Source organism: Convolutriloba macropyga, chromosome 14 (genome assembly GCF_964194025.1).
Source record: "Convolutriloba macropyga chromosome 14, txConMacr16.3, whole genome shotgun sequence".
Lineage (NCBI taxonomy): Eukaryota > Metazoa > Xenacoelomorpha > Acoela > Convolutidae > Convolutriloba > Convolutriloba macropyga.
In genome coordinates, this window is record NC_134481.1 from 11,677,197 (window position 1) to 11,693,137 (window position 15,941).

Genomic DNA, 15,941 nt, shown 5'->3' on the forward strand with positions numbered 1-15,941 from the left:
CGAACGTGAAAAATTTAATCAAACCAAAATTCTATTCAAATGTGTTTCTCATTGGTATTTAACATAGCTATCCGGAAAGTTATTGATTTTCTAATTCTCAAAGTTGTAAATTAGATAATTGTAAGTTCCTACGTTGAAATACACGCCTTGAATTGACAAATCAGTATTGACCACGTCTTATCTCAAGTCACAAGATTTGTGAAGACCTGTCAAGACTTGTCATGTCTGAGTCACGTTTTGGCCGAAATTTGGTAAGTTTTGAGGCAAGTCTTGACGAAGAGTTGAAAAATTTTGGTTATTGCGCAGTTAGGCCAAATAGAGTTTTGAGAACAAATTTATAATAACAAACAATCAATGCCTTCCAAAACGAGCAAAAATTGGTAAAAATTTTATTACGAGGTATTTGATATTCTGGCAAAGCTAGTTCTGAGGTGAGCATATACTAACTTCAAATGTTCCACATATTCACCCAAAAACCCAATTGTGTTTCAATGGGCGGGAGAAAAATGACCCTGACTGGTATCTTTGGACTGCTATCAGATTTTTTCTCATTCTCTATCAATTGATCTTTGGGGAAGCGCAGGTGTTGTCTTTTGTTTCTCTTTTTACTTTGTGAAGTTTTTTCACCCTTTTCACTTTTTGGCCACGAATTGTGCAAGAGTTGTCAGGTCTTTGCCACGGCCTGCCCCAGTCTGACCAGGTCTTGGCCAGGCCTTGCGCACAACTTGTCAAGACTTAAGACCTAATTTAAGACGTGCTAAGTCCTAGAAAGTGACATGATCAGAGCTCTGATGCAGTATTGATCCAAATCTTGCAAGTTCAGTGAATCAGCACTGATTTTGACTTGATGTTCAGTCCGGGAATTTGGAAGCAGCAGCAATATTCATCTGAAGTCTTTTTGTACGTAAGATCTTTTTTTATAAAATTAAACAAATTCGAGTCTCTTTAATACAACGTTTTAATCTTCTTTTGAGTTTAATCAAAATTTTAAGTTTAAAGACCTGATCTTACTAAAAAAAATCCTTTTCTTCTTTTTTGAAACATGATGACTGGATCGCGAAAATCCTTTTCCCGCTTTTGTGTTTGAATTTTTTTGCATGCATTTTTTTGAACGAACAAACATATTCATCTAAATTTTGAACAAACTAAGCTTTCGATCATGGATTAATCACATCTGACAGAGTTTTTTTCATAAGTAAAAGTGGTCTGAATGGGTATTTTCTTACAACGTTTTGAACGAAGACCTAAACCATTATAGACCGATACAAGGTATGAATTGTCATAATTAAGAAATGAGTAAACTACTGTAGATTAGAGAGCAAAGTCCATTTTACAATCTAAAACATGGCAAACAGTGTTTCAAAACGCATTTCTATTACGCTTTTGTTTTTTTCTGTCTTTGAGCAATTTTGATCACGGAAAGGAACTGAGAATATTCGTCTCATGTAATGTGAAGTATGGAAGTTCAGGCGAAACACGGGGTGGGGTGATCAAAATGTAGTTCGACGACTATTGTCTGGAAGAGGTACCCCCTAGACTTTAAATAAACGGTCTGGCCCATACATTTGTCGCAAAATTTCAATTCACAATTGTTCAAATTGAACTTGGATATACTTAAAATATCAATTCAATCCTAGTTAGGACTGAATCCAGTCCATTTTGGCATTGAAAGAATTGGTCTCGACTTTAGTAATGTCCTCGACGATGTATTGAAATTCAATTCCATTCCTCAACCTTTTTAAGTCTTTTCATAGGTTCTGATGTCGATTAGGGGATATAAGCTATGATTAACAATGGTAACATGTATTTGTTGGTTTGTTTATTCTTTTGTTTGTTTAGACATGATGGAGTTGATGATGATGCAAAGTGCACAGATGAATCAGGCTATAATGCAGAACATGCTCATGGAGAGGCTTGCACCACCACCACCACAAACCCCCAAAGAAGAAGTAAGTTACAATTAATTAAGCACTTTGTAATAGATATTTTCATTAATTATAACTTACAACTTAAATATAACTTACAACGTCCAGGTCTGAGTATCCTAACATACTGATGCCGGTCGAGGTGTTCCGGTGATAATTTAGCGTTTTTTTGCAGTAAGAGCGATGGAAAGAGCCTAATCATTTTTGTAAATGAAACAAACCATTATGGGGAAAATTGATGGAAATAAAATGAAAAATGAAAAAAATACTGTAGTGGATTAAAAAACAATATCGGATTAAAGGTTTCAAAAATCATTTTTGGAGACGAACCACTTTTTGTATAAAATTTTTGTTCACACAGAATTTTATCACTTCAGCAGCGCTCATAAGCTTTCAGTTAACTTTACATCGGCAATTGGTTTTTGTATTTCAGAACAATAAATGTGATTAAATTTGGTTTTAGCCCAAACCTGTTGTCTACTATGTGCAGCAACCACCTGTTCGCATGCCTCCAAGACCACAGTAAGTTATTATCACTAATAACAATAGAGACAAAAGAGAATTTGACAAGGATAGTTAAGGCCGTCTAAGCAACCCCATCTATTGATTTGATCATTGAATTAATAATGGAGTACAATGGTTTATTATAAATTAATCAGTTTCGAGTTTTCAGTTTTACTGAGATTGGCAGTTCTTGATGATTTATGATGTTGCAGTTTTCCTGAATACTTGCTTAACTTTTTCTTAACCATGTCCAATCAACATAGATCAAAGATACAAATTAGTGCACATATGGCAGATAATCAACTGAGCATCAACGTTGATGACAGGTGATACAACAGAGAATTATTATAAAAAGGTTTTTCAAGATGGAAGTTTTCATCTCGTTTAATCACATTAGTTTCAAATTGGGAAGGAAGAAATTGGAAACTCAATATAGTGCAGATTCTCGAGTCTTTGTCGCAATCCAAAAAACATGAAATTGAAAAAAATCCCTGTGGGGGCTTAAAATTTTTGCGCCGCCAGGAGCACGTACAATAGTTTGTTTTCGTTAGACGCGACAAATAATTAATACCGGTTTGATATGGGAGTGAAAGAGTGAAAGAGAAAAGATTCTCGGACATTAAAAAAATTGGCTATTTTCAAGAATTTTTTGCCACTGTTTACGCTATCATATCCGTTATAACAAACGATAAAAAATCATAGAAAAATATTATTTTTCTGTTCAGATTTTTTTTGGGAAATAAAATGGTTACTGGGAAGAAGATTTCCTTTCTATTGATTGTTTGGGAGATCGGCAACTCTTTTTACGCTTAAAAATGATTTTATCATTTTTATCAAGAGCGTGCTTCTGCTTTCTGCACGACCAAGGGATCTTGTGAAACTCCATTGAACACAATTGAGGACTCTTTTGTCATCACATTGATGAAAATCAGGAAATGCTACGGTTACAATCTGAAGAAAAAAGTTTTTGTCTAATGCAATCATATAAATTGAGTCCAATACATCTTGCTAAGCCTTACAAATCAGGATTTTGTTTCGCAAAAACATCATTTTTTATCAAGATCAATGTAATTTTCTGATAAAGGATCAATTATTTTTGGTAAAATTCGGCTTGAATTATGGAAATTATGGAAATTAATGGACTTAATATGGAAATTACTGCACTAAGTTTACACGTTTCGACTTTTTCTCTTTTCTAACATTTTGTTTTTTTTTCAAAATTTTAACAAAGAATTTTATTGCTTAGCTTTATGTACGCCTGGTTTCGGATCGTGATTTCTTCCTTTTGAAAACAAAGAATCTTTTGAAAAAATTAAATGATAGCCTCGAAGCGTTTGACAAGATTTGGGAACAGCATTGTGCAATTTTTTCCAGCACGCATTCTAAACGATTTTGGAAACACCTGTTCTTTGCATTCCCTCAAACAATTAAAATTTGAGGAACGAAATGCTTCCCAAGCCGGATCCGAATGGTTATCTTGCAAGATTTTGCCAGAATCTGGCAGAATCTTGCAAGACGATACGTCGTCTTGCAAGAATTTCTGCCAGAATCTTGCAAGATCTTGCAAGATAACCATTTTTTGCAAGAATCTTGCAAGATAGCCATTCGTTCTGTCAGAATCTTACAAGATAACCGTTCGTTTTGAAAGAATCTTGCAAGATAGCCGTTTGCAAAAAAAAAATTCTTACACTTGAAAAGAAAACGCTAAAACGGTTGCAGTATTCGAATGGCACATATTGCACATATTTTGCGCATCGACAAAAAAGCGAAAGACAATTATTAAAAAAACATCAGAAAAGTATTAATCTAAGCATCAAATTTTTTGGGCATTGGCAAGCCTAAGGAGCTAAATTAAACGAAATAAAGCTGTTTAAGATGCAAAGAATAATAACACATAATTTTTTCATCAGAAAAGGTAATATAGACGTGAAGTTTTGTAAATCTTAATAAAGTTGAAGGAAAATAATTTTTGATAGTAATTTATTTTGTGTTAACAGTTCTCAAGGGCAGATTTTAATTTGTTTTCTTCAGATAATTCATATTTCCAGATTTAAAATCTATTCAAATTTATTTTTTTTTCTTAAAAAACACGCAACTGATTCTTAAGTAAGTTTCTGGTCGAAATGAAATGTGTTGCCTGAATGAGAGCCAATAAGAGGACAGCTCGACCGGAACGAACTTGCAAGAATCTTGCAAGATAACCATTTTTCTGCCAGATCTTGCAAGATAACCATTTTTCTGTCAGATCTTGCAAGATAGGCAGTTTTTGCAAGATTCTGGCAGAATCTTGCAAGATAACCATCTGGTCTCGACTGGGGTTGCTACACGAATGAATGTCATTTTAAATTTGAACATGATCATTAATGACTTATGGATTTAAATACAATTCAAACTCACAGAAATTTCTTAAAATTAAGGAATATATAATGGGGGAAGTTGTGGCAATATTGTGTCATGAAATTTTCAAGAAATGAGAGTCTGTAACTGCAAATTGCTATTAACGGCCTCTTGATTCATCATAATGAAAAAAACTTTAAATTTTAATTCAAAGCAAGCAAAGCTTACCAGCAAGTTTTAATTGCTTTGCAGTACAAATAATTATGATAATTTTAACTGCAATTTTTTTATCAATGAGTCTTTAGGAGACTCTAAATGTCACCACAATAAGAATACTGTACAGGTTTAAACAACACTTTTTTGAAAAATGAACCTTAAATGTTTGTCATGATCAAATCCAGGTAAAATCAGTGTATTTTTTGGGATGCTTCCCAATAAAACGTAAACAAGGTTAAAAATTTCTCGAAAGTTTTACTTCCATCAGTATATGGAAAAATTAAGTTGACCAAAGACAACCTGCATGCAAAATGGCCTTTTCTATAAAAATAGTTTCCAAAAAAGACTTTATGCTGGTAACAGGAACTAATAAGGAAATTGTTGATGCTTTTCTGTGTCCTTTAGTTTATCTGTTTAATCACAGAAAAAACGTTAACTCATTTTTCCCCCGGATGAAGCGGAGGATTAAGATCTGTAACTTCTGTAAAAGGAATGGGTTAGCATTTTTTTCGTAATTGACCGGACGTCATTTAATTTAACAAGACTAGTTTCAGTAAATACTAGAGTTTTAGTATTTACAATGATCTTCTGGCATTTCTGAAGATTAAGGTTCTCATGTTTACTATTTCTGTCTTCCCTCATATTTCCGCATAATGAAAATTAATTGTTCATGAATTGTTAGGTTTGAAGATGTTGTTCTTGCTAAGTATATTGAACTGCTTCGAGGCATCAATTAACTAGGCTTCATTAAAGCTCATGGAAGACCTGTCAGACCTGTCTTGGTTTTTATTGAATTATTAACATGTTATTAGATTCTGAAAACCAAATTATTCTTTCATTTCAATTCTTTATATCAATAATATAAACGGTCGTTGTTAGACGAAGCCACTTTTACATAAAATTTCCTTTTCAAATGAAACTGGAGACATTTTTGACAGTGGTGAATCATCGGACGGGCAATTTGACCCGAGCAGTTTACCCCAGCAAGATCAGACGGACGGCTTTTCCCCCTTCGCAAATTCCGTCCCTTACGACCCCTACCTCGGGTACCCAAAAGGCATCGGATCAGAAGACCCCGAACAAACCGAGTTAAGTTCCGGTCTTCTTGGAAACCGAGACGAAAGCGATAGTTCGGGTCAAACTGGCGGACGCAATTCGGGAGGAAATTCGGCTAATTCAGCATCAGCTAATAAAGAGCCCGAAGATTTAGTTGAGGATGAAGAAATACCGCCGCCGCCCTCAAGAGAGTAAAATGAAATTAGACGAAAGTGAATTTGGACGAAAAGCCAGAATCGGTTAAACAGACATCTGATGCACTCAAACACTGTAAAAAGGTACATTTTGAGTTAACGAAAAAAAAACTGATGCTCAAAATTGTTTTCAAATTCGATTCGCGCCTAAATATTTCCAAATTCTGTATTTCTCCATTTCTGATTCTATTTGAACTGATTTTAAACTTCCTGTTAGCTCAAAATGTACCTGTGTCAGTAATATGGTTGGCCCTTCGCTTGATTGACTTTACTTCGTGTCGCGTTGATTGTACAATTTGCTTTTAATTGATTAATTGATTCGCTTAGATTGCAAAATTTTAATCTTTATTGCTTGTCCCTTCTGTTTATCCAACAACATCTCGGCTGGAATAATTAATTTTACTTATGTTTTCTTATATAATTCTCGTAATAAGGAAATAAATGATAAAATAAAGGCTCAATCAAAACCAAAATTAACGTTGAACATTTCGTTCTTAACTAACTTCGGTGCTTCTGGGGCGTTTATTTCATAATTTGTTTCCATACTGGGAAATACATTTTAAATTAATTGCCAAATATTGTAAAAATAATCTTCAAAACTCAATCGGGAACTAAATCTTCTTCTAACTTCAAAATTCTTTTTCACTTCAAATTCTTCTTTTCACTTCAAAATTATCGTCGAATAATATGTTCAAAGTTTGTTGTTAGTGATGATAAAACTTTTGAGGGTTGCTTTGTTTTCAGACCTCTACCTCCAACACCCAAAGCAGAGCCCAAATCAAACAATATTGTGTGTAAGTTCAATTCATTCGAAAGTTTTTCTTTGTTTTAGGGATTGGGTTTAGGAATTTTCTGACCTTTCTATCGAAAAGAAATTCTGAGTTCTGAAAAGTGTCGATCTTGGAAAAATTTTGTAAAATTCTTGCCAAAAATTTATGAATGCGTTGAAAAGCGCCGAAATTATGTCACAATTGCAGGGGGTTACCTTGTATTGTCAAAACTCTTTGTTTCAGATCTTCCGCAGCCCAAAATCAAGAAATGAAGAAAATGAACGACTATTGATCAAAAATCAGCAATGTACTCAACATTTAACCCTCAAAAATTTGCTCTGTAAATAGTTCCCACTCTTTAGCAAAAAGAAATTATTGTTTGAATATATTGTTTTGAATAAATCACTGTATGCTTTATTGCAAATCAATTATTAAAGCTCGACTTTAATATTAAAACCAGGCATTTAATTTTTTTCGACGAGGTGGTTTGAACGACAAGTTTCCTTCGAAGCAAAATTTTGTGTTATGCGAAAAATTTTTGCTTAGAAGATTTTTGTTGGTATACGTTTATCGGCTGCTGAAACAAATTAACTCACTGTCGGTGCTGACTGTTTTTGAAATTTCATAGTCACTTATTGCAGAATATTTTTCCGCAATTGAAAACTGAACTTCTACTATGTTTTTATAACTAAACTGATAATGCCAACTGCAACTGAAGGCAATCAAAATTCGAGACAGTAGTTTTAGTTTTTGTTGACCTAAATTTGAAATCCGATTTAGACATCAGTTTTTGAACTGAAAACTATAGCGTTTATGTTATTCAGTTTTTGATTTGGACAAAAGTATCTTTTAGAACGCTTAATATTTTTGAAAGAATAAAATTTCATTTGTTCAGAAAACGTATTGAAAAAAAGATGAAGCCATGAATTCAATTTTATTCGGAAGCCCGCAATTTATACTATGAATTAACGAATGAACACCTTTGAAAATGGCTGTACGAATCTCTGAAAAAAGTAAAATGTAGAATAGTAAAACAGAAAGCAAATCGTCCCACATTAACAGAAGACATTTATTCGAAAAAACAGAGCCTGTTTTCTTACACCAATGGGAAACAGGCTTGAAAACTTATCCAATATTTTTTCTGCATTTCTTCAACGTGTTTTTCCCTTATTGGGTAAAACCCTCGCGAAAAAAACTCATTGACACACAATCTCTGCTTCAAGCTGGAAACTAACATTTAAATTGCACAAAAAATAACACAAAAGAAAATTCTAAAATGCTAAGTGCTCAGGACAAAAACGAAAACAAAAATTCGATTTCCCATGCGTTACATATTCTACGTCCACACCGAATCGAAGCCTCAAACCAATCTACCAAAGCATCGAAACTTTAATGCAAAGTTTCATTACCACTCAAATTAAAAATTTTAATAATCTGTTTTCCACTTAATTTTTCCGTCACTTTGAAAATTTTTCCGTCACCTCGAAATACCTAAGAGCGAAAATAGAGTAGGAGCACGAAAACGCATTCTGGATGTGATTTACTAATACTCTTTCTTTGCAAACATTCTTTGCAATATGATACCTCAAAACCATTTTTTTCTCACCGGAATATTTACTATTTTTTCCTGCTCAGCGTTGATAAGGAGAGAAATTCATAATGATAGAAGAAGTTCAAATTGATAGGAGAAGGACAAAAAAATTATTTAAATAAAAAATGCGTTGCCTTGATATCAGTAATTATGAGCCAATAAATTCTCCATATTCCTTCGGCAGTAAAAATCAAGGAAATCGATGTTTGCAACAAAACGTTATTGTTGGAATTCAGGAGTTTTTTGCTCTACGAACAGAGTGTGCCGCTACAGGAATTTTTGGGCTCATTTAATGGCTGGAATAATTGCTGTAAGCGAATAACTTGAACGCTCAGCTATCTAGCTCGCATATAGATGAATTTGAGGCATTCAGTAGTGTCTCCTCGAGGGCCATGGTTATGCCTATGGGCCTTGTTATGAATCTATCACAAAAAGAACAAAATATCGCGACCAAAAAAAGCTTTTTCGCGATAACATTTTTCCGCTTTCGGTTATTGTCTCCTTTCAGTCTATTATTCAGTCTCATTTTAGTCTCCGTTTGGGTAATATTCACGGAAACGACGTTTCACGTCCCAAATGTCCTGTAACTGGTTATCACAATTAAAGTACTTTTAAAGTACTTTTGTTTTTAGGTGAATTTGCACTTCCTCACTCAGATTGAACCTGACAAGAAACTATATCAATCAAACAAAGTATCACAATACCCGTTATGAGTGAATAAAAAGCTGAAAACGATTTTGATAAAATGTTTCTCAACTATGGAATGTAAATATCAAAATAAAACAGCTTTTTATTGGGCTAATTCGGAGTACGTGCTTTTAAAGTGGTGGAACACTGTTTAAACTGCGTCTAACTTGTGGTTTTTTGCCTGATCAAAATCATTTTTTCAGAAATTGCGAAGTGGACACAGAATTTTTCAAAAGATTGGGAAATTTTCGAAACTGAACCAAAGGGCTACTCTATACCAGAGCCAAATCATGCAGGAAAATTGTTTAAATCACAAAATTATACTCTACTGGAATGTCTGACTCAGAAATTTTGCAAATTGATCTCAGCTTTTTTTCTAAAGCTGCTTTCCTTCTTCAGTGTGGCAATAATCAACACCAGTAATTTCACAACAACATGCAAACAACTTACAGAAAAGAAGTTAAAAAACGGCTATTGCACCAACAATGTGGTAAAATTAGCCATCAAGCAAAAGTTGAAAATAAGAAGAACCGTTAATGAGCGTTGCATATGAGGCGTTATCTCAGTTTTAATTTCTTATATTTTGAAGCCTTGAAGATATAATGTTTCTTTAAATGTTCCAATAGATCTGTTGAGCAATTTGTTATCTGTATTCAGTAACAATTTTATTGGAGTAAAAAAAATTCGGACGTTACCGATTGAAACATAAGCAGGCTGCCTTAAAAAATTCAGTGAAATGGGTAATTCTTTAAAAATATGTCCGAAACAACATTCTCATCCACAAAAATAGCTGTTTCAAAACTGCCATTTGAATTATTTGTGTAAGTGCTTTGTTGCAGTATATTATTGGAAAGAAAGCTATTTAAATCAAACAAAGGATCACATTACTCATTATGAGTGAAAAAAAGCTGGAAAAAAGTTTGAACAATTTTTTTTCAACTATTGAATCTAAACGTCAAATAAAACAACTTTTAATTTGGATATTTTGGAGAAAAACCTCTATTGCACCAACAGTATGGTAATTTTAGCCATGAAGCAAAAATTGAAAACAGGAAGAGCAGTTAATGAGCGTTGTGTATTAGACCTTATCTCAGTTTTAGCTTCTTATATTTTCGAAGCCTTAAAGATGTAATGCATCTTTATTTATTCCAATAGATCTGTTCAGCAATTTTTATTCTCTGTCTTTAGTAAAAATTTTATTAGAATAAAAAAAATGAGGACACCATAGATTGCAATATAAGTGGACTGCAATAAAGAATAGGTCTATTAGGTACTTCTCTTTAAATGCGTCAAACGCAACAATGTTCACTGAAAACTGTCGAAATTGTTATTGAAAAGATTTGTGTTAGTGCTTCGTTGCAATACATTATAAAAAACGAATCTATTTCAATCAAACAAAAGAATAAGTTACCCGTTTTGAGTGAACAAAAAGCTGAAAAAATTTTGATATTTTTTTTTTCATCTATTGAATATAAAATCAAATAGAACATTGTTTTAATGGGCTATTTCGGACTGAATGTTTTGTCAGATTTAGTTTGGAGATGTACTGTTTAAACTGCGTCCAATTTGTTATTTTTGCTTGATCAAAATTATCAAACAAAAATAGCCACAAAATGCGAAGCAGACACAAATTTGGCAAAAATATTACAGAAGTGTTGAAGTTGACCCAAGGGGCTAATCTAGACCAGCGAGAAATCAAGCAGGAAAATAGTTTAAGTAGCAAAAATCTACTCCGTCGGAATGTCTGACTCTAATTTTGCAATTAGATATCAGTTTCCTTCAGTTTCAATGGAAAAGAAGCGTTATAGAAGCTCGTTATGTCGCAAAACCACTAGCCGTAAACTACTTTTTTTCTTCAGTCCGAGATCAATCACCATCAGTAATTTCAATCACAATACATAAACATGTTTTAGAAAAGAAGTTAAAAAAACTGCTAATGCGCCAACAATGTGGTAAAATTTTTAGACTCAAGCAATAGTTGAAAATAAGAAGAATAGGTAATGAGCGTTACATATCAGGCGTTATCTCAGTTTTAGTTTCTTATATTTTCGAAGCCTTGAAGATGTAAGGCATCTTTATTTATTCCAATAGATCTGTTGAGTAATTTCTACTATCTGTCTTTAGTAAAATTTTTATCAGATTTGAGAAAATTAGGACATTATGGATTGCAATATAAGTGGACTGCAATAAAAAAATTAGTCAATTAGTTACTTCTTTTTATATGCGTCAAACCCAACAGTTTTTCCCAGAAACTGTCAAAACTGTTATTGAAAAGATTTGTGGAAGTGCTTCGTTGCAGTACATTATAAAAAACGAAACCATTTCAACCAAGCAAAAGAAGACATTAACCGTATTGAGTGAATAAAAAGCTGATAAAAATTTTGATAGATTGTTTTTCATCTAATGAATGTAAAATCAATCAGAAAATTATTTTATTGAGCTATATTGGACTCCGTGTTTTTTCACATTTAGTGTGGTGAAGTACTGTTTAAACTGCGTCTAACTTGCTGTTTTTGCCTGATCAAAATTATCAAACAAAAATAGCCACAAAATACGAAGCAGACACAAAATTGGCCAAAAGATGACAGAAGTGTTGAAGTAGACCCAAGGGCTAATCTAGACCAGCAACAAATCAAGCAGGAAAATAGTTTAAGTAGCAAAAATCTACTCCTTCGGAATGTTTGACTCAAATTTTGCAAAAAGATATCAAATTTACTTAGCTTCAATGAAAAGAAACATTATAGAAACTCACTATGTCGCAAAACCACTAGCCTTAAACTACTTTTTTTCTTCAGTTTGAGAAAAATCATCATCAGTAATTTCATTCACAATACATAAACATGTTATAGAAAAGAAATTAAAAAAGCTGCCAATGCAACAAAAATGTGGTAAACTTAGTAGCCATCAAGCAATACTTGACAATAAGAAGAATAGTTAATGAGTGTTGTATATCAGGCGTTATATCAGTTTTAGTTTCTAATTTTTTTGAAGCCTTGAAGATGTAAGGTATCTTTATTTATTCCAATAGATCTGTTGAGTAATTCTTACTATCTGTCTTTATTAAAATTTTGTTTCAGATTTGAAAAAATAAGGACATTATAGATTGTAGTATAAGTGGACTGCAATAAAGAAAAAAAGTCAATTAGGTTCTTCGTTTTAAATGCGTCAAACCCAACAATCTTCACAAAAAAAACTGTCAATTTTTTTATTGAAAGGATTTGTGGAAGTGCTTCGTTGTAGTACATTTTAAAAAACGAAACTATTTCAATCAAACAAAAGAAGACGTTACCCGTTTTGAGTGATAAAAAAGGTGGTAAAAATTTTGATAGATTTTTATCGTCAAATGAATGTAAAATCTATTAAAAAACGATTTTATTGAGCTATATTGGGCTGCACATGCTTTGTCACATTTAGTGTGGTGAAGTACTGTTTAAACTGCGTCTAACTTGCTGTTTTTGCCTGTCCAAAACTATCAAAAAAAATAGCTACAAAAATGCGAAGTAGACTCAAAATTGGTCGAAAGATTACAGAAGTGTTGAAGTTGACCCAAGGGGCTAATCTAGACCAGCGACAAATCAAGCAGGAAAATACTTTAAGTAGCAAAAATCTACTCCTTCGGAATGTCTGGTTCTATTTTTGCAAATAGGTATCAATTTTCCTTAGTTCCAATGAAAAAGAAACATTATAGAAACTTGTTATGTCGCAAAACCACTCGCCCTGAACTACTTTTTTTCTTCAGTTCGAGAAAAATCATCATCAGTAATTTCATTCACAATACATAAACATATTATAGAAAAGAAGTTAAAAAAAAACTGCTAATGCACCAACAATGTGTTAAAATTAGTAGCCACCAAGCAAAAGTTGAAAATAAGAAGAACAGGTATTGAGCGTTGTATATCAGGCGTTATCTCAGTTTTAGTTTCTTATATTTTCGAAGCCTTGAAGAAGTAAGGCATCTTTAATTATTCCACTAGATCTGATGAGCAATTTTGTTATCTGTATTTAATAAAACAAGGCGGCTCGGTAATGTGCGATGGCACATAAAGTTCCGACCCCGCCCATCCACAATTTTGGCATAATTGTCTACCAAATAAGGAACAGATAGAAAAATCCAAAAATTATTTTTTGCGAATCCCAAAAAAACCCAAGACTTTTTCAAAAAATTCTGTATGAACGATAAGATAGCCTCCAAAGCAAATAACTCAGTGGAGAAAAAATTGATGCATTAGATTGCTGTAATATGTCAATATTAAGAAAGCGAGTCAAGACGAACAGCAAAATTAAACAACAACAACAACAAACATCAATTACATCAAAAAATTTATGTCCTCTTAAAAACTAAATTTAATAACAAAGTCAACATACCGCCAGATAAACCTAAAACTAAACAAAAATAACTTAAAAATCACCCGAAAACATATGCGACCAGTCCATAAAGAGGTTTGGTAACAATTATACAAAAGAACAAAAACAGTAAATTAAAAAAGGTAACTTATTTTTTTGAAACAGTTAACTTCAAAGTAATAAATACCAATAGGAATCAATCAATATTATCACAAATTTACGGTTACCACTGCTTCTCTAGAAAGGCATTAGGACCTGTCCTTATTCATTTTTTAAAACGGCTAAATAGAACAACAAAGAATAAACAAAATTGAAACTTGCCAGAAAACGCCGTCAAAACCGTCAAGCCAAATTTTGGCACTAAAAATGTATTTGATTGCGCCTTCTTCAAACAGCTATAATGTAGCACGTAGCCATTCATTAGTAAGACTAGGTAACAAATAGACAAAAAAGCGAAGTGCTAAAGTATGCAATACTTTTAATTTTTTTTTCGAAACAAAATTACATTCAATGTCATGAAAGGCTTTAATTACAAAAAGAGCTAATTAAATAGGGTAGTTTATTCATGAAAATGAAGCCCTCGAGACATGTAATTATCCAGAATATTTCTTGCGTCTACAAAGAGAACGTCAAATATGACAAAAATCAAATTAATTTACTTTTTTTTTGTGAAAAACCGGTGTCGAAGCCAGTAAGGTCATAACAAATTCTTTTTAAAAAAAGATTTTGGGACACTAATCCTTTTATTCCCTTGACACCCATAATGTCATATTTTACCTGTAATTAACTCACGAGATTAGGTAACAAAAAGAAACATAAAAAGAACAAAATTGCGAAGTTAAAAATTTTTTTTTTAATTTTGGAAAACGATTGTTTTCAAAGTCATGAAAGCCATCAGCTATCAACTAATATCAGAATTTCGGTTCTTCTGTTTTTTCATGAAAAGCCAATGAAAGCTATCACTCTACAGGAAATTTTATACGACCGAAACGACAAAGTATAAATGACAATTAGAGAAAAAATATAAAAATTCAATTGATTTCTTCAAGAAAGAGGCGTCGAGGCCATTAAAACGATGATGTATATCTTTCAAACTTTTAATATGTTCAATTGTGCCTTATTCTGAATGCTAATAAGGTGACATGAGAACTGACAACAATGTGATAATGTGACAAAATTAGAAAACGTGAAAAACTGGCAAATATCAAAACAAACAAAAATCTAAAATCTTGTAGTATCAAAGCTATAAAACAATAACTTCAGGCTTAAAACTGCAACCGAGAATAAATGTTAAATCAGTAGAAAGAAGAATCAGTCTTTCTTTGCTGACACGGAAGTTGAACAAATTAAGAAAAAAAATAGAGGAAAAGTTATTTGAGCCATTATTTATTGAAAAGTCAATTATTTTTAAAAAAAGAAACGACCATAAACTTTCAATTAAAAAACTAAATGCATTAGCTTGGAGCTGCTTAGCAAGCGAATTGGTTGGACCTATCACTCCTGAACTTTGATTTGATATGTTCTGTTCTTTATTATTAAAAAAAGTCTTTTTTTTTTAAAAAAAGACCGACTGATTACAATCCGATTTTTTTTGGATTGTAACAGTCCAAGAATGGCCCAAAACTAGCCCTGCTAAAATTAATTGTCCGTTAGGAACAATTGATTTTTCGAATGTTGTAGATTTAGATAATTTGTTAGTTAAAAACTCAAAATAAATTCTGCTTTTTTGATAATCAACGAGTAAAGTTAGCAAAAAACGGCAAAGTTTTAACTACAGTGCACTCTCAGCGGACTTTGAAGTAGAAATAGCCCCCCTCTGAGTCTACAAAGATTGTATGAGTGTTGTTTGGGGTGTAATTTTGGCAAATTTAAGCAAAGTGGACTAAAGTAGCTTATTTCGTGCTGTTTTTGATGAAAATTTTGAAATGTTTATCCAGATTTTTTGACCAAATAAATTAAATCAAAACATTCAACAATGCTTGTTCGTCTTCAAAAAAAAAATCAACGACACTATTCTTAAAAATTACAACAAATTTTAGCAAAATTGACGAAAATTTAGTCAAAAATTCCGGAAAATGTGAATAAAAACAACGTGAATTCACGCTTCTTTTCTCAGAAGTTTAAACCTCGATAACTCCCTGTAGAAAACGAAAATTAAAAAAATCTTTTTTATTCCATATTTTACGCTGGACGAGCTTTCTAATGATACCAGTCTCAACTCTCTACGATGAATATATCGAGCGGCGAAAATTCACGGAACAAAAAAAACCCATTTGAGTATATAGTTCCTCCCCCCTCAATAGGGTGGGAACAATTA

At 32.6% G+C, this 15,941-nt stretch overlaps 1 protein-coding gene across 2 annotated transcripts in view; it reads left to right on the top strand.

Moving 5' to 3' along the window:
• Window positions 1–7,419, top strand: part of LOC142353685 (uncharacterized) — a 41,297-nt gene extending 33,878 nt beyond the window's left edge. Inside the window, exons 3-7 of one of the 2 annotated variants that reach the window (XM_075405994.1) lie at window positions 1,840–1,949; window positions 2,389–2,447; window positions 5,921–6,316; window positions 6,977–7,026; window positions 7,246–7,419. In XM_075405994.1, coding sequence (XP_075262109.1) covers window positions 1,840–1,949; window positions 2,389–2,447; window positions 5,921–6,233 — 482 coding nt within the window. In that variant the 3' untranslated portion in view covers window positions 6,234–6,316; window positions 6,977–7,026; window positions 7,246–7,419. The remainder of the gene's footprint in view (window positions 1–1,839; window positions 1,950–2,388; window positions 2,448–5,920; window positions 6,317–6,976; window positions 7,027–7,245) is intronic. The other variant, XM_075405995.1, reaches the window with a different exon arrangement.
• The last annotated feature ends 8,522 nt before the right edge of the window (window positions 7,420–15,941 follow it).